Here is a 19,810-nt window from a genome sequence, read left to right as displayed (position 1 = left end):
TACTGTCAGGACTGACTATTAGCATCCTGCAGATTATTGTAGATTGCCTTGGTGATACTGATGCCATGGTAAGTTATGTTGTAACTTTCATTGACCTGCAGTATTTATGTGAAGATCTGTGTGGATCCATAGATATTGGTTACTGCACACTTTCATACTTCTGTATTTTTTAGCAGTCCATTTAATCAACCCGTGGTTATGTACACTGTTCTGAGGGTTTGGTATGCCTTAATATGTCACTGTGATATACTCCACAGGAAGGCTTTTCTCTCCAATAAAGGTTTCCAGAATCAAAGCTCTCTGCTTCTTGTATCTTTGTTGGTACAAATAAATATATTTCTCTTGATGCCATTATGGTGAGATTACACCACCCTTGCAAAGTGCTAAACTATTTTGGGTGTTTATCAGTTGAAATTCGAATATTATCAAAGGCTAGGATTTTGCCCAAACTAATATTTTCATAAGTAGCTATTGCTTTGGTGTACTGAAGAAAATTGTACTTTGTGATTAAAAAAGTGATCCATACTTTTTTTGAAAGGTTTTAACAGCAGAAGAACTGAAAGCTGCCCAGGAATCTGTTGCATTTGGCTGCGTGAAATACGCAGACCTCTCTCACAACCGAATGAATGACTACATCTTCTCCTTCGATAAAATGTTGGATGATCGTGGGAATACAGCGGCATATCTGCTATATGCCTTCACCAGAATCAGGTGACTTGCTTTGCTTTAATACGAACACATGAAAGAAGATGGATGTGATAAAAATGAAACTAGGGCTGGCTTTGTGTATAATAATAGTACTTGTACAGCACAGTAATTTGGAGTGAAAGAACAGTTGCATTGCATCACCGATAATTGGGGGGAAATGAGGTGACAATTATCCTTGATAAAATTCAGCCCATCACTGATACATTACTTTTTTCCTGTCAATTGTGGCCCATGAAAATGTATAATTCTATCACAATGCATAGATAAATCATTTTCCCTTCCACTGTTAATATGTATGTCTTGGCTGCTTATTGGTCTACTCACACTTCTCTTGTCAAAGCTAACATTTGTCTGGGAGCCCTGAAAGCATCCACCTTACAATCTTTTCTCTTCTATAGGGGCCACTAATTGTCTCCTCTTTTATTTTCTTCTGATTTAGCTCACACATAGTTTGCAAAGCATGTGATTCTCACACTCTTTCTTCAATTCTGCCTTCTGCCGGACTGACAGATTTTACACTTGGCTCCTCACTTTGCCTTTTACTGCTAGTAAGAAAATATGGCATTCATGTCTGTCAAGTCTGTTGTGGTTTCCTGACCCAGATCATCACTATTTGTGTCTGTAGTATTTTAGTACTTCAGTCATTGCTGCATACCCAAGAGTGGGAAGAGTGGACATTGACTATAGGTCTGGGAAAACAACTGAGAAGATGTTATTGATTTTGATATCACTCATAGGTATTAATGTTAGATCAGTGTAGCTAGCTGGCTCTTTCTTTAGTAGAACAAAAAGAGGTACACTGTGCAAGGAGTCCAAGCAAACCCCAAAGGAATTACAGAGGCACACATGACACCCCAAATGCTCTCTCTTGTGGTATGTGTGAGAGCAGTTAGGCATATCAGAGGGTAGTGCTAAGCATGTTTTGCACACACATAGTAAGTGAGACACACACTCAATAAAGAAATCCAACACCAGTATATTAAAACAATACATAATTTATATGAATTAAGATACCAAGGTCATCAGAATCAGGTACGTACTTTTCGAGTTATGAATTTCTACATTTTTCAAAAGTTGATAACGCAGTTTTTAGAGCGCTAATGTTATCCTAAGGGGAAAAAACAGATACTGCATACGGGTACTTAGCAGTGACTTACATGACCAATCTACTGGTGTTAAGGTAACTATGAGGCAAGGTCCAAGGCAGTACCAACAGGTCACTTCGGGAGCCACTGGGGCGTCCGGGTGCAGAGGTGCTTTTCAGCGTTGGGTGCCCTAATGTTATCCAACAGGATAAGAAACATATACTGCATTTGGATACTTAGCAACAACCTACAGGACTGTTCTTGTGGAGTTAAGGTAACTATGGAGCAAACTCCAAAGCAGCATCAACAGGTCACTTCAAGAGGCTCTGTGGTGCAGAAGTGTGTTATGGCATCGGGTGTCCCATTCACTTAAATGGAGATCGGTCCGGTCAAAAAGATGCTGCAAGCGGGAACTTGGTGATCAGTTTGGGAGAACCCACAGGGGGGCTCAACTCCTGAGATCCTCTGCAACATATGGACTCCGTTGGCCCACTTCTCTTCTGGCTGTGGGGCTCCGGTGCAGTGGTATCTTTTTCCATCGGGTTCCAGTGCAGCGGATACTCTCAGTTGGAGGGGGCCTGCAGAAAGAGGCTGCATGCGGCATCGGGAAATCTACTGTGGGCAAACCCAAACTGGGAGAATTCCATGCACTTGACATTGCCTTGCGTGCCACCCCGAAACCCTAAATGAAGTGCACGTGGCCAGGAAGGATAGATGCTAATGCCTGATAGATGTTACCCGGTCGGCATCATCACTCACTTGAGCCATTTGCTCAGGAGTGTCTGTTAGGGTGATGGTGGAATAAGATGCAGATGTGCGGCCGCTATCCTCATACAAATGTTTTTCCCGGAAGCACCAAGCATACGACTTTACTAGCGACCCTCCTGGGACCTAAAATAAAGTGCCGGTGCCTTTAAATTAGGACTAGACATGAAAATGTAATGACAGAACATCACTGACATGTAGATAAAAAACAGCGGTCGGAAATTATGCCAGGGCCAGGACAGCACAGGGTTTTATAGGTAAGCTGATCTCCGGCTAGTAGCCTGGCCCATAAAGTTTAATGCTTTTGTTTGTATCTTCCCCTGGGGCCCAAAGGGCCCTGAGTGGCCTAAGGATTTAAAGCTGCGGCTGAGTTTTACTATAGAAGAACATGAGGCTACCAGGGAGACCAAGGTTTGAAGGGGTGGAAAGATACAACCAGCCCCTGGTAAATAAGCATTTTCAACAGGCTGTGATACACTTGTTTGCTTGTTTGGACTGTTTCCGTTCAAATTTGTTTAAAAGTTTAATGCAGCTGCAATTTAATATGGGATCGTCGGGCTCTAAACAGGATATGAGGGTGCCTTCATTTACGAATTCCTTTGCTTTTTAATAAGGGCTTAAGGATGAACCTCCTCTCCACGGCCAGCTCAGTGCAAATGCATGTTAAATACAAAAGGTTCTCATTGTTTGCCCCGCGTAAGCGGCATCCTCTGTTCCCGGAATACAGCCATAATGTTTTTTCCGCTAGAGATAGAGGGCAGCCCAGCCGACACTACTGCAATTTCTTGGACTTAAGGTGAGTATGTCGCAAGGTCTAACACCACACCAACAAGTCACACCAGACGGCACGGGGGCAGCCCGATACAGAGGTGCAGTACAGCGTCAGGAGCGCAATATTAGTATTAGTCATATAGGGAACGGTCCGGTTGAAAAGAGGCTGCAGGTTTGGACTGGAAGTCCATTTGAAGTGAACCAACAGATGGGTTCAATTCTTTAGATGCTCAGGGAAGTGGGACACCGTAGGTCCTCTTCTCCAGAGGCCAGGAGCATTGGGTGCAGAGGTGTCCTGAGGCGTCAGGTTTTCTCTACCTGAAGCCCTTGTGGTTGAGGGGGCCCATGAACAGATTCTTCAGATGGCTTTAGTGAGTCCACAGTGGGCAAGTCCCAGGTGTGTTTTGTCTCTGGAGGGCTGGAGACCACTTCGGCTTTAGCTAGGTAGCACGGATGCAGTGGTGCTTCCAGGTGTCAGGTTTTGAGCAGTCTGGAGTCCCTGCAGTTCTTTTGGGGTGCATGCAAGATGCAAGGAAGCAGCTCTGCTGCTCGAGAGGAGTTTCTAGGTCTTCTGTGAAGACGGTCAGTCCTTCTAGGCTTTTAGAGCCACAATTTGCAGGACGAGACAACTTTGGTGCAATTTGATGGGAGCAGCAGACAGACCGGCAGGGCTGGGTCCAAGTCAGGTGCTTCTGCCTTAGTCTTTGGTTTTGCTGCTCTTTGTGTCCTTCCTCTAGGTCAGCAGAAACCTGCTTTACGGGTGCCAGGAACTAAATACTGAATTTAGGGGCTTTAGGGGATGAACGCCTCCTCTGCTCCAGACATCGCCACCGCCATCCCCGAAGGCTACAAGATCTCCAGGAAAGACCGCACCAACCAAGTAGGAGGAGGTATCGCCATCGTCTTCAAAGACTCCATCAGCGTCGCCACCTCCACTGAAGACTCCCCTCTCGCCGCTGAACACCTGCATTTTCAGATTCGCACCGACCCGAGGACCACCCTCAGAGGATCCCTCGTCTACCGTCCTCCCGGACCTCGCGCCCCTTTCAGCGACGCCATCGCCGACTTCATCTCCCCGCACGCCCTCGCCTCACCAGACTACATCCTCCTAGGCGACCTCAACTTCCATCTGGAACAAAACAACGACCCCAACACCACCATCCTGCTCGACAACCTCGCCAACCTCTGCCTCAAACAACTGGTGAACACTGCCACCCACATCGCCGGACACACACTCGACCCTATCTTCTCCGCCAGCAAACACGTCTTCTTCAGCCACGCCTCCGCCCTACATTGGACCGACCACAGCTGCGTCCACTTCACATTCCGACGCGAGACCCGCCACCTCCGCACTCAACCCATCCCTCGCCGACAGTGGAACAAGATCCCTGAAGAGCAACTCTTCTCCGCACTCGCCGCCAACCAACCCACCCTCACTACCGACCCCAACGACGCAGCCCTCAACCTCACAAACTGGATCTCCAACTGCGCAGACAACCTTGCTCCCCTCAAACGCTCGCAGCGACAGAACAACACCAAGAAACCCCTCTGGTTCTCTGACACCCTCAAAGAATCAAAGAAAACTTGTCGCGCACTTGAGAAAGCCTGGCGCAAGGACCGCACCGCTGACCACATGACCGCCCTCAAGAACGCTACCCGCGAACACCACCACCTGATCCGCGCTGCCAAAAGGAATTTTTTCACCGACAGACTGGACAAAAACAGCCACAACAGCAGAGAACTCTTCAGCATCATCAAGGAGTTCTCCAATCCCAGCGCCAACGCCAACGCCGTCACGCCCTCACAGGATCTATGCAAATCCCTCGCCACTTTCTTCCATCGCAAGATCAGCGACCTCCACGACAGCTTCGGACACCAGACCCAACCAAACACCACAGAACCCACATCCCCGACCATCACCCTCAACAACTGGACCCACATCAGCACGGAAGAAACCAAATCCATCATGAACTCTATCCACTCCGGCGCCCCTTCGGACCCCTGCCCGCACTTCATCTTTAACAAAGCCGACGACATCATCGCCCCGCACCTCCAGACCATCATCAACTCTTCTTTTTCTTCTGCTACCTTCCCCGAATGCTGGAAACACGCCGAAGTCAACGCCCTACTAAAGAAACCTACGGCTGACCCGAGCGACCTGAAAAACTTCCGCCCCATCTCCCTTCTGCCTTTCCCAGCCAAAGTAATAGAGAAGACCGTCAACAAACAGCTGACCACCTTCCTGGAAGACAACAACCTGCTCGACCCCTCACAGACCGGATTCCGAACCAACCACAGCACTGAAACCGCCCTCATCTCAGTCACAGACGACATCAGAACCCTGATGGACAACGGTGAAACAGTCGCCCTCATTCTTCTCGACCTCTCGGCTGCCTTTGACACCGTCTGTCACCGCACCCTAATCACCCGCCTCTGCTCCACCGGGATCCAAGACCAGGCCCTGGACTGGATCGCCTCCTTCCTCGCAAACCACTCCCAAAGAGTCTACCTCCCTCCGTTTCGCTCAGAACCCACTGAGATCATCTGCGGCGTACCTCAAGGCTCATCACTCAGCCCGACACTCTTCAATGTCTACATGAGCCCCCTCGCCAACATCGTACGCAAGCACGACATCATCATCACCTCCTACGCCGACGACACCCAACTCATACTCTCCCTCACCAAGGACCCCGCCAGCGCCAAGACCAACCTACAAGAGGGTATGAAGGACGTCGCAGATTGGATGAGGCTCAGCCGCCTAAAGCTGAACTCTGAAAAAACTGAAGTCCTCATCCTCGGCAACACCCCGTCCGCCTGGGACGACTCCTGGTGGCCCACGGCCCTCGGCCCTCGGCACCGCACCGACCCCCGCAGACCACGCCCGCAACCTCGGCTTCATCTTGGACCCTCTTCTCACCATGACCAAGCAAGTCAACGCCGTGTCCTCCGCCTGCTTCCTCACCCTCCGCATGCTCCGCAAGATCTTCCGCTGGATCCCCGCCGACACCAGAAAAACCGTGACCCACGCCCTCGTCACGAGCCGCCTGGACTACGGCAACACCCTCTACGCCGGGACCACAGCCAAACTCCAAAATCGCCTACAACGCATTCAAAACGCCTCGGCCCGCCTCATCCTCGACGTACCCCGCAGCAGCCACATCTCCGCACACCTGAGACACCTGCATTGGCTCCCAGTCAGCAAAAGGATCCCCTTCCGACTTCTCACCCAGGCACACAAAGCCCTCCACGACAAGGGACCGGAATACCTCAACAGACGCCTCAACTTCTACGTCCCCACCCGCCCCCTCCGCTCCTCTGGCCTCGCACTCGCCGCCGTCCCTCGCATCCGACGCTCCACGGCGGGTGGGAGATCTTTCTCCTTCCTGGCGGCCAAGACCTGGAACTCCCTCCCCACCAGCCTCAGGACCACCCAGGACCACTCCGCTTTCCGGAGACTCCTAAAGACCTGGCTGTTCGAGCAGCGATAACCACCCCCTTTGTCCCTAGCGCCTTGAGACCCGCACGGGTGAGTAGCGCGCTTTATAAATGCTAATGATTTGATTTGATTTGATTTAGGGGAGTTTAGGGTAGTAGCCAATGGGCTACTTACTCCTGGGGTCATTACACAACCCTAAATGACCATTTCCTGTGGGAAGCGGGCATAACCCTGTCTCAAAGTTCCCAATTCTGCCACCATCAAGATGGCAGATATCTAAATGTTGTCTCCACATCAGGCAGCTCACCTTAGGGGTGGGACTGACCTGAGGGGTAGACACAACTCTCTGAATACTAAATTTCCTGCCTGTCCAGGTGCCTAATGGGCCCTGGGGCAGAGGGGCTGGCATCTATCCTCATGCCTTGGAATGCAGATTTGCAGGTCAACCTGTTGGGAGGGGTATGGTAACAGCCCTGCCAGAGTAGGCTTTTGTTCCTGTTTGCCCGAGAGCAAAGGCCCTCACCATTGGGGGCCAGAAACGTGTCTTTTGGTTGCTGGCTAGTTGGAACTAGTCAGCTAGCACACAAATAAATGGTAGGTTTTTCAGGAGGCTCCTCTAAGGTACCCTCTGTGTGCATGTATTAATAAAACCATTGTTCGCAGCACTGAGGGTTTATTAATACGAGATGTTTGGTAACAAACATACCTATCTTCAGTGAAGCCTTTATGTAGCTGGGGAACTCATTGACCAGTGTTCAGCACGTGTACTTAAAATGTCTTCCCTGTTCACTCACTATGTCTAAGACTCGACAAAGTCAAAGCGGGGCTATATCTGCTCGTGCAGATATGCCCTCACATGTAATAGAATACACCCTGCCTTGGAGCTGTAAGGCCTACTGTAGGGGTGACTTACATATATTACATGCAGTGTTAGGGGACATGGCACACAGGGTGTGTGCCATGTTGTGTTTTCACTTTTAGCTACACAGAGACATTCAGCCTGCAGTGCTGAGGGGTCCCTGAGGGTGGCAAAATACATGCTGCAGCTTTTGGGGACCCTCTTTGGTACCCATGCCTTGGGTATTATTTACTAGGGATTTATAGGGGGCAAAAGGTATTGCCAGTTCGGGAACAATTGTACAATTTTAGGGGAAGTTATCTGGCAATGGGGACTTGGGGCCAGATGTACGAAGCATTTTGCATGGCGCAAACAGCGAAATCCGCTGTTTGCGCCATGCAAAACGCACATCGCGATGCTCATTCCCATTTTGCGAGAAAAATGGGAATGCGAGTCACAAATAGGAAGGGGTGTTCCCCTTCCTATTTGCGATTCTCATCGCAATGCAGAATTGCTTTGTGACCGCGAACGCCATCGCACAGCAATTTGCAGTTACCACCAGTGTCACACTGGTGGTAACCCATTCGCAAAAGGTGAATGGCCCTGAAAACATTTTTTCTTTGTATTGCAACTCGTTTTCCTTTAAGAAAAACGGGCTGCAATAAAAAAAAATACAACTGCTTTATTTAAAAGCAGTCACAGACATGGTGGCCTGCTGTCTCCAGCAGGCCACCATCCCTGTGAGTGCTGCGAATCAAATATTAATGAGGAGGGTATTTGCGACCCCCTTGCGATTGGCAGATGGGGTCAGGGACACCATCCTGCATCCGGGTTTGAGACTTGCAAATTGCGAGTCGCAAACTCGGACTTTCCTACATCTGACCCTAGGATAGCAGGAACCCAGTGCACTTTCAGTCAAATTTGCATCAAATACCAGGCAAAACGTTAGGAGTGACCATGTCAAAAGGGGCACTTTCTTACACCTTGGAAGTGATCTGTTCTAGGTAGGGGAGGATACATTTGTTCCCTCCAAAGTATTGTTAGATGTTTGTTCCATCATGATTGGATACATGAGAGGACACAGTAAGCTTTTCTGCAATTTTCCGTTTGAAGATGGGATACAACTTTTTTGGCTGTGTAGGCCAATAGTCTTGTTTGACCAATTTTCTGCACTGTATGCTTATTCCTTGCTTTCCTTAATCTCTTCTTTTGTCGTTTAGTGAGAGGCACGTGTGAGCCTAGGGATGCTGAAGTAGTTTAGAAGGAGATGGTAGTGAAGCCTGTATCTGTCGGACTGTTAGCAGTGATGCAATTATAGTTAGTGGCCGCTCACTGAGCCGTGGCTGGAGCATCAAGACTGGAAACAGAGTCCTTCCTGGGATCAGTTTAACCCTCTATCTCAACCAATACATCAATTCAATGGCATTTCTTAGATGGATTCTCTACACTAAAAGTCGAGCCCGGGCCCTGCAATGTCTCCACTTTCCCCTCTATCTGTACGATATCTCCTACTTAAGGGCTTCCCCTAGAGAAGCGACTTGTACCGAGTTTTAAGTCCAAAACAAGTGCTTTTAACGATTTCAGGAAGAGTGCCCAGTCTATAATATGAGTATAGGAGCAAGAAGTTTGTTGAACGTATTTGGCAGCCTGAGCTTCATTGACTAGATTGTTTAATTTAGGCAGTTTATTGTCAGTACGTGAGACGTGGGCGGCAAGGATGTTGAGAAGATATACTTGCAGGTTCAGCTTGACCAAGTGATAGTTAAGAGCATCTATGGATGCTTGAAAAGTTTTTAACAGGGGAGACCAGGTGTTGGTGCAGTCACTGCGTTCACTTGAGTTCCTACTCAGGGAACCATTTGTTGATGGCAAATGGGGTGAGGACAGGTATGCGCATTGAAAGTGGTCACCTGGTTCTACTGTAGGTATATTGTTTGTGGATGAGCCAACCTTTCCCTGCTCTGTTGCCAACACAAGTGCACCTTTGATGATCTCGGCAATGTGTGCATGCTTTAACTTTATTAATGTAGTGAGGCTTAATGGAGATGAAGCTTGGCCGGAGTAGCTTGACGTACTTGGAGCTGGTAGCTTTGGCGTTTTTAGGTGCTGTGGTGGAGAGTTAACAACAAGGGTTTGTTCCCAGGTGGGTAGCTGCGCAGATGAGCACCTTTTTGCATTTCCCCACCCTCCAGGGCTGTTGTGCCGGTCGAGCCTTGAGCATAAACCTCAGCCTGTACCTTTATTAGCTGCTTTGTGGGTTGGAGCAGCGGCAGCATGTGTGTAGCCAAGTCGGCCGGGTTTACTAGTATGACTGACTCTTTGGATCTCAAGGCCTGTTGATCCTATTGGTTCTGTGTGGCTGGACACGGGAATGCTTGGGACTCTTCCACTAGATTGGCTGTCCCCAGGATACTTGGAGATGTGGCTTGGATTTGCCCGTCAAGCAAAAACTCTGAGGTTAGTGGTTCTGGCAAGCCTTCAAAGTCCTCAAAAAACAGAAATGGCTCCTTGTCTTGCCCCTGAGAAAATTAAATCCTTAGAGGTGTAACCTGGTTCCTTTGGAACATTTCCATTCTAGAGGTTGTCAGGCCAGTGGGTCTGTGACTTTTATTCTGCGATTTCAACGTGGACTTATTAGCATCCCTAGTGGCCTGCTGTGCCTTCTGCTTTGTAGGGGCTACTGCCATACCTTATTCCTCCTGATCTGCTGCACCCTACGTACCTCCTAGCTGGGTCCTGAGCTGGGCTGGGTGCATGACTAGGGCTACAATTAGTGTCAAATCGGCATTGGGGGTGCAAGATATACCAGCGTGTATCTGTACGTCAGTTGCAGGGAGGGGAAGCACGTCTGACCCACAAGCCGCACCTGGACCTTCCGCAGGTACAGGGCTTAACATTGTGCAGCTGTTCTAAAGCACTGCTGTCACTGGGGAGAAGCACCTGGGCACTGGTGTACTAAGGTGCTGGAGGTGTTATAGATGAAGCCAAGGGCCTGGAGGGGGCGGGAGGCCGGGAAGCAACAAAGCTGATGGGGTTGAGCTGGCCAGCTGAAGCAAACCACCCCCTATGTACTGCATACCATCTACCGCCTGCTGGATGGTGATGCTGTTGAACAGAAGATGGAGACGCATGGGGTGGCGCAAGAGGCGGTCCGGCCATAACAGATGGATGGAGCTGGCGACTGGCGCCCGCATACTGTGCCGGGTGAGCTACAGACAGCGGACCACCAGATCAACAGCGGCTGACCATTCTGACCCGGCACATGCTGGCTCCACTTCAGATGCCTTGACTGCCTCAAAACTCCTAGGGCCCGGCCCCTCAGCTCCACGTGCTGCTACCCCGGAAGTCTTTCCTACTGCCCCGGAAGTGCCATATGGCACCTGGTATAAGTTTGAAACCAGTCAGTCGGCACACCAGTAGTTGGTGGGTTTTCAGGGGACACTTCTAAGGTGCCCTCTGGATACATGTGTTACTAATTCCGGTGAAGGATTTATTAAGAGTTTATTAATACGAGATGTGCAATACCAAACATCCCTAGGTTCAGTAAAGCCATCATAAAGCTGGGGAACTCTTACTGACCATTGTCAAGCACATCTACCTAAAATGACTTCCCTTATTACTTACTACGCCTAAGAATCAGCAAAGACATAGGGTCATATCTGGTCTTGCAGATACTTGTACACATGTAATACATACATTGCATCCTGCCTTAGAACTGTAAGGCCTGCTGCTGTGGTGACTTACAGATATTACGTGCAGTGTTTGGGGACATGGCTCACAAGTGTGTGTCATGTTGTGCCTTCACTATTAAGAGCTCCTCGCCATGCAGCCTGCAGTGGCAGTCGGTATGAGTTTGGTGCTGGGTCCCCTAGAGTGGCACAAGTTATGCTGCAGCTCCTAGGAACACTCCTTAGTACTTATACCTTAGGTACCAGAGGTACCACTTACTAGGAACTTACAGAGGTGCTAAAGTCCTGGCCACTTGGGGATCAAGTGACCAGTGGTCTTGTTTTTGCAGAAGGAACACTGGCAGTGGGCACCTGGTTAGCAGGAACCCAGTGCACTTCAGTCAAAGTTGCATCAGAAACCAGGCAAAAAGTGGGGGGACTAGTGCAAGCAAAACCCAGTTTCCTACAATCTGAACAGCACACAGAGTTGAGCAGAATTAATGTAGTCCTGGAGTCGGAGATGGTAACATACAGAAATGTTGGTTGGTGTATTTTCCTTTGTTGGATTCCATGTGTGTTTATTACATCTAATAGGAAGCCTTCTGCTTTCCAGTGCTTATATATTTTTAAAAAACTGGAGCACAACATGAGTCCCTAAATTCGGGTTATAGTTCTTTAATTTATTTGCTGATAATCATATCATTCAGCACATAAAAATAAATAACTTGGTTTCATCAATGCAAATGTGAAACACTGCTGAAAGGCGCAGGACTGTCTGAAAAGTGAGATATTGCTAATTCTATAATTGCTGCTATGTCTTTGAACTGCCTATGCTACTCAGTTTGATGTGCTGAATGCTGTGTTTTTTTAATAAATGAAAAAAACTAGTGACATTGAAAAGGCGACGCCTGTTGTGCAGCTGTGTGTTTTTACAAAGATCAGACTGAACTTTCCCATCTTGAGGCACAAGTTTTTGTGACACCCATGTCCAGCACTCGCCTAGTACTGTAACAAATGTCCTTGCTCAAGTAGAGTAGGTGCTCATGGAAGGAAAAAGAGTACAGTTCTCATTTTCTTCTCTTATGATAATTCAGTTACAAAGAAATTAGCATGTTTGAATGCCAAATGCGATATAGATAACTAAGTTCCTGTTTTTATTCCCTTAAGCCCTTTTTCATTATCAAAGTTCGCTCAAGGGGTGTAAAGCATACAGTGGATGTAGTTTGGGCATGGCCAAGGTTATGTGGGCCATCACAACTTGCCTCCATCAGGTCTCTCTTTTTTTTTTTTTTACTGCTGCGCATAGTTTTTAGTGGGGGGTCACTAATTCCCTAATTCCGAGCAAGGAGGTAAATTTAGATTCACGTGCAAACGTGAGTTTGTGCAGTGATCGGAATTCCAGAGTGTGAGATAATTGTTGCATTCCCCACAAGATTTTTCCAGCTAAAGCTTGAAGAAACGCATTTTTAATAAAAAAGCAAAACATGCGTCTTTTGTTGTGATAAATACTATGTTTGATGGCATGTGTAGCTGTAGATTCACATGCTTTGCATAAGTCTGCCATCTAGTGTCAGGCTCGGAGTGTTACAAGTTGTTTTTCTTCGAGTCACAAGATCAAGTGACTTCTCCTGTCAGTGACAGTGAGCATGGGCATATAGTCCTTAGTTAGATTGCTTTCTTTCCGCCATCGGGTTCGGACGGGTTTCCTGTCGCTCTGGTGGATTTCGGTTCGGTACTTCTGAACTTATTCTGCCTTTTCTGTAATATCGTTGGTATTGTTTCAATCGTGTTTCCATCTATACTCAATCCGATTTAGAATGTCGAGGTCGAATTCTCGCCCTTAAAAGGGCATCGCCCTTTTAGGGCCTACTTCAATGTAGGTCTGATGGAGCGAACTCCGTTTCGATTCTGTCCTCGGTTTCACACTAAATTTCCATACACCGATCAACATTACGTGTGTAATCTCTGTCTATCGCCAGATCATCGAGAAGAGAATTGTGACGCCTGCAGATCATTTTGATCTAAAAAGACTCTTTGAAACCATAGATCTCATTGTCTAGAAATGGCATCTAAATCCACAGAAGACACACCTGATATCTTTGGGGAAGAACACGCTCAAGAAGAAGTTCGGCAAGAGGCAGTGTTTTCCATCCAAGCCTCCGACTCCGATCAACACTTAGATGATGATAGCCACTATGTACCTCCGGCGCAGTACGGGAGTACAACAGCCCCATCGCACCACACAAAGATACTTAAAAAGACCCCAGCACTAGTTGTTGGTCCTCCACTGCCTTCGGGCCATGGTTAGATTAGAAAAGAAAGTCCGGATGACCAACCTTTGGGTCGGCACCGAGATTAAAGACTAAAGTGCGTTCGGCATCGACCAAACAGACTCCTACACCAGTCTCGGAATCAAACTGAAAATCAGAAAGCACATCTTTGGAGCCGGAAAAATCTACACCACCTTCGGAGCTGATGCTTTCGGTTCGAACAAAACACAAACTTTCGGAGTCGAAAGACACGGGTGGCAAGCAAACTACTTCTACCCATGAATCCTTGGACACACCACCTATTTTAGAGGTGATGGACGCTAAACAGCAAAAAATACACATTAAAAAGGACTCGGGAAGAATAATTTCCTTCCCTTCAATGTCCTTTAAAAGGAAATTCACTTTTAAAGAGACATCAAAGGATGTACCTTCATCAAAAAAGGTATTCAAAGATAAGCAACAGGAAGAGGCAACAAAACATAAATAGCCTTCACCACCACTTTCTCCTGATCTTCCTTTCACACCACCACCACCACCCACATGTGAAGCACAGTTGTCACCACACACATCCTCATTATCACCACAAAGGGATGATCTTAGTGATGACCAGCAGGATAGAGATCCATGAGATACATATGACTCTTATCCCATTCTACAAAATGATCCAAACTTATATCCTGCTAGACCCTCGCCACCAGAAGACACTACTGCATACAATTAAGTAGTGGCTAGAGCTGCGGCCTATCATAATGTGCCAATGCATACAGATCAGATAGAACAAGATTTCCTTTTTGACGCACTAGCATCTACACATAAACAATACAAGTGTCTTCCAGTGCTTCCAGGAATGCTCAGACATGCTTCTGATATTTTTAGGGAGCCTGTTAAAGCTAGAATTATCACTCCTAGAGTGCATAAAAAATATAAACCGGCACCCTCAGACCCAGTGTTTATAAGAACCCAGTTACCTCCTGATTCAAATTGTAGTTGGTGCAGCAGCCAGTTCACAGTAGATGCCCCTCCACCAGACAAGGATAGTAGGAAAATAGATGCAGCTGGGTAAAGAGTAGTTTCACAAGCTGCAAATCATTGTAGAATAGCCAATTCTCAAGCTCTTTTGGCTAGACCTGATAGGGCACAATGGGATGAAATAGAAGAACTATTACAATACCTTCTTCCAGAACACCGAGAGGGGACAACAAATAGTAAAGGAAGGGCAAGCTAAATCTAATAACGCTATTAGATCTGCTATGGATGCAGCTGACACAGCAGCTAGTTCAATCAACACCAGTGTGTTTGTTAGAAGACATGCCTGGTTAAGATGTTCAGGTTTCACACCTGAAATATAACCGGCAGTGCTAAACATGCCTTTTGATAAACAAAATCTATTTGGCTCTGAGGTTGACACAACCATAGATAAGCTTAAAAAAGATTAGGAAACTGCTAAATCCATGGGTGTGTTGTATACCACACCCACCAGAGGTATTTTCATAGACCACAATTTAGAGGGGGTTTCAAACCATCACCTACAGAAACAGCAACCTCCCAACAAAAACAATCCTTACAATTCTACACTAGAGGGTCATTTAGAGGCTCCTGTAGAGGATCCAACAATAGAGGAAGAGGTAAACCATCTATTTCCAGAGGTTCCTCTCAATCAAATAAACAGTAACTTCCTCACCATCCCCATAGATCACACATCTCCTGTGGGAGTAAGACTGGTAAATTTCTTTCCACAGTGGCACAACATCACTGCAGATCAGTAGGGTCAATTATCCAACATGGTCGTTGTCTAAAAGCTAATTTTCACTCCACCAAACATTACACCTCATTCACACAAACTAACTCAGTAGCATCTCACTCTATCAAAACTGGAGGTACAATCACTACTGCTCAAAGGAGCCATAGAGATAGTACCTATATCCCAACAGGGGTCAGGAGTATATTCACTATACTTCTTCATACCAAAAAAGGATGGTACTTTCAGACCAATCCTATATCTCAGACCCCACAATTTGTACATACGTTCAGAACACTTTCATATGGTCACTCTACAAGACGTCATTCCCCTACTACAAAAACAGGATTACATGACAGCATTAGACCTCAAGGATGCTTATTTCCACATTCCCATACATCCAGCATATCTAAAGTATCTAAGATTCAGAAGGAAAACATTAACAAAGTGCTACCATTCGGAGTAACAACAGCACCAAGGGTGTTCACCAAATGCTTAGCCGTATTTGCAGCATTCCTTAGAAGACAACACGTACATGTCTTCCCATACCTGTAGACCGGCTCATAAAAGCCAGTGCGCTTCAGATTTGTCAACAACATACTCAATACGCTATAAACGCCTTACACAATCTAGGATTCACTATAAATTACCAAAAATCTCACCTGCAACCATCGCAGATACAACCGTATCTAGGAGCAATTCTGAACACTCAGTCAGCATGAGCATACCCAAATCCAGTCAGGAGTCAAGCATTTCACATTCTCATATCACAGCTACAATACAACCACACTTCTACAGTGAAGATAGTGATTAAACTATTAGGAGTGATGGCTTCATGCATAATAATAGTACCCAATGCGAGACTTCACATGCGGCCACTAAAACAATGTCTCTCTCAACAATGATCTCAGGCACACGGTCAGATTCAGGATATAGTATTCTTGGACTGCAAAACTTACCACTCTCTGCAATGGTGGAATCACATCAACCTATCAAAAGGGCTCTTTCAGGACCCTGTGCCTCAGACCATACAACAGATGCATCAATGATAGGTTTGGGAGCTCATCTCAACAAGCTTACTATACAGGGGGAATGGGACCCAATTCAACAGACTTATCACATAAACCACTTGGAATTACTAGCAATATTCCTAGCACTCAAAGCGTTTCTGACACAAGGGCACATTCATCTCAATAGTCCCTTCTAGCGCAGACAATTTGGAAATGTGCAATGAGTTCAATTAGTGGCAGAGTATCAATCAACAAGCGGACTTCATAAGGAGGACATAGCAACAAGAACACGAATGGGAGATTCACCCACAGGTGATTCAAAAATACTTCCAAATGTGGGGAACCTCAAACATAGACCTTTTCGCCACAAGAGAAAACACAAAGTGCCAAAACTTTGCATCCAGGTACCCACACCCTCAATCCAAAGACAATGCTCTATGGGTTAATTGGTCAGCGATATTTGCTTACGCTTGTCATCCTCTCCCACTAATTCCATTTCTGATCAAAAAGATGAAACAAACCTCGTTCACCATCATACTCATAGCTCCCACGTGGGCACGTCAACATTGGTACACAACACTGTTTGATCTGTCTGTAGTACCAGATAAAACTAACAAACAGACCACGTCTGTTGACTCAAAGGAGAGGTCAAATCAGACATCCAAATCCCAGCATACTCAACCTGGCAATTTGGCTCCTGAAGTCATAGAATTTGGCTACTTAGAAACTTCCATCTGAATGTATGGATATTCTAAAAGAAGCATGCAAACCCACAACTAGACAGTGTTATACAGCTAAATGGAAGCGTTTTGTCTGCTATTGTCAACCTAAAAACATTAGCCCATTTAAATCTTCAATACAGAATATTGTTTGCTACTTGCTACATTTACAAAAAGCAAACCTTGTATACTCCTCTATTAGGGTACATTTAACAGCAATAGCTGCTTACCTCCAAAACAGACATCATACTTCCCTGTTTAGGATTCCTGTTATAAAAGCCTTAAAAAAGTTATTCCACCTAGCGCACCACCAGTCCCTGTATGGAATCTTAACATTGTACTCACAATACTTATGGACCACCATTTGAACCCCCCACCTTCTTGCCCTCTTCAGTTTTTAGCATAGAAGATTGCCTTCTTAGTAGCAATTACTTCTTTAAGAAGGGTTAGTGAAATCCAAGCATTCACTTTAGAAGAACCTTTCTTTCAAATTCACAAAAACAAAATAGTTCTTAGGACAAATCCAAAATTCCTACCAAAAGTGGTTTCACCTTTTCATATCAATCATTCAGTGGAATTGCCAATCTTCTCCCCACAACCAGATTCAGTTGCTGAAAGAGCTCTTCACACCCTTGGTGTTAAAAGAGCTCTCATGTATTATGTAGACAGAACACAAGATTTCAGAAAATCCAAATAACTCTTTGTGGCTTTTCAACAGCCTCACAAAGTTAATCCTATTTCAGAAATTATAAAAGCATGATGGATAGTCAAATGTATACAAACTTGCTATCTTAAAGCCAAAAGACAGTTACCAGTAACTGCAAAAGCTCATTCCACTAGGAAGAAAGGGGCTTCAATGGCATTCTTTGGCAGTATACCAATGGCCGACATATGTAAAGCAGCCACATGGTCTACACCACACACATTTACTGAACACTACTGTGTGGATGTATTTTCTCGCCAACAAGCAGATGTTGGACAGGCAGTGCTTAGAACACTATTCAAACTACTACAACTCCTGCAGGCTAGCCACCGCTTATTTCTGAGGAGGGACTGCTTTTCAGTCTATGCACAGCATGTGTATCTACAGCTACACATGCCATTGAACGGAAGATGTTACTTACGCAGTAGACATCTGTTTGTGGCATGTAGTGCTGTAGATTCACATGCGCCTTCCCTCCTCCCTGGAAGCCTGTGGCCATTGTATTATATATTGTAAATATGTACATACATTGCATGGACATCTCATTCCTGTATTATATAAGTACATATACGCCTGTACACTCTTTATTTCACCCTCCTTGTTGGAAAACAATCTAACAAAGGACTCGATGCCCTTGCGCGCTATCACCGAGAGGAGGGGGTCACTGGATCTCGTGACTCGAAAACCTTCTTAGAAGAAAAACAACTTGTAACACTCTGAGCCCAACACTAGATGGTGGACTTATGCACAGCATGTGAATCTACTGCACTCCATGCCACGAACAGATGTCTACTGGGTAAGTAACATTTTCCATCTGCATGTTACACACCATTCTTAGGTGGAAAGTTTGTTTGATAACTGCCCACAAATCGGTGCCAAGAAGGCACATTCTTTTTTAATAAAGAAAACTTAGGAAAGTGTAGATTCCCGCAATAAGGATCAAACATTTACGTACCTTTATATTCTTAGGAGTATTGCACGACTTGCAAATGTGGATGAGAAGATGCTGCGTGAAGCTGCTGAGAAGGAGATCGTTTTGGACCACGAGAAGGAATGGAAGTTAGGCAAGTGTATCTTACGGTTCCCGGAGATACTACAGAAGATCCTGGACGACCTTCTTCTTCACACGCTGTGTGATTACCTTTATGAGCTGGCCACCACGTTCACAGAGTTTTATGACAACTGCTATTGTGTGGAAAAGGACCGGCAAACTGGTGAGAATACTTTAATACAGAATCTTTTAGCTTTGAAGTCGAAAAGAAATACTACATTCTCTGGGAGTTCTTTATAATTGAATTCCTGTTGTAAAATATTGTGTATAGTTTTTAATGATTGTCAGGGCCAGGTAGGGTGGTACCGAATGGCAGTTTCATGTACTTGATGAAATCTTTCTAGGTAGCTACAAGGATTGATAATGGAGTATCTCAAATTCTTTTTCATACTGCCTCTTTCTTATTCTGATCCTATTGGGAAATGCCACCACATAACAATTGATTATCAAAGTAACATCTTGATGGTATTCAGTATGAAGAACCAAAGTGTGTAACTGTTTCTTTCAGTCGTTAGTTTTTGCATCTACTCATTCTTCCTTTTGTTTATTCAGTCAATTTAAAAGTGAACACAAACTGCTGAATGTTTTTATTACATTCCTTGGGAACTCTGTCATGCATGTGAATTTTAGGTAAAAATGAATACTTCTGACAAAAGCAGTAACGTAGGCTTGATGCCCTGCAGGCCACAGATTGTCCTGTGGCACAGTAATGAGTTTTAATCCAAAATGTATGTAACTGTAGGAAGTTGGCTCTGTATGTGCTATTTCAAAGTAAGGAATAGCATGCACAGAGTCCAAGGGTTCCCCTTAGAGGTAAAATAGTGGTAAAAAGAGATAATACTAATGCTCTATTTTGTGGTAGTGTGGTCGAGCAGTAGGCTTATCCAAGGAGTAGTGTTAAGCATTTGTTGTACATACACATAGACAATAAATGAGATACACACACTCAGAGACAAATCCAGCCAATAGGTTTTGTATAGAAAAATATCTTTTCTTAGTTTATTTTAAGAACCACAGGTTCAAATTTAACATGTAATATCTTGTTTGA

At 45.7% G+C, this 19,810-nt stretch overlaps 1 protein-coding gene across 2 annotated transcripts in view; it reads left to right on the top strand.

Annotated features, from left to right (window-relative positions):
- RARS1 (arginyl-tRNA synthetase 1) overlaps positions 1-19,810 on the top strand; it is a 230,040-nt gene that overhangs the window by 165,380 nt on the left and 44,850 nt on the right. For both annotated transcript variants that reach the window (XM_069199348.1, XM_069199349.1), the window contains exons 13-14: positions 539-711; positions 18,681-18,925. In XM_069199348.1, coding sequence (XP_069055449.1) covers positions 539-711; positions 18,681-18,925 — 418 coding nt within the window. The remainder of the gene's footprint in view (positions 1-538; positions 712-18,680; positions 18,926-19,810) is intronic.

The sequence above is a fragment of the Pleurodeles waltl genome, chromosome 7, assembly GCF_031143425.1.
Source record: "Pleurodeles waltl isolate 20211129_DDA chromosome 7, aPleWal1.hap1.20221129, whole genome shotgun sequence".
In the NCBI taxonomy this organism is placed as follows: domain Eukaryota; kingdom Metazoa; phylum Chordata; class Amphibia; order Caudata; family Salamandridae; genus Pleurodeles; species Pleurodeles waltl.
The sequence above is the reverse complement of the archived record's forward strand: the minus strand, read 5'-3'. Positions and strand labels throughout refer to the sequence as shown.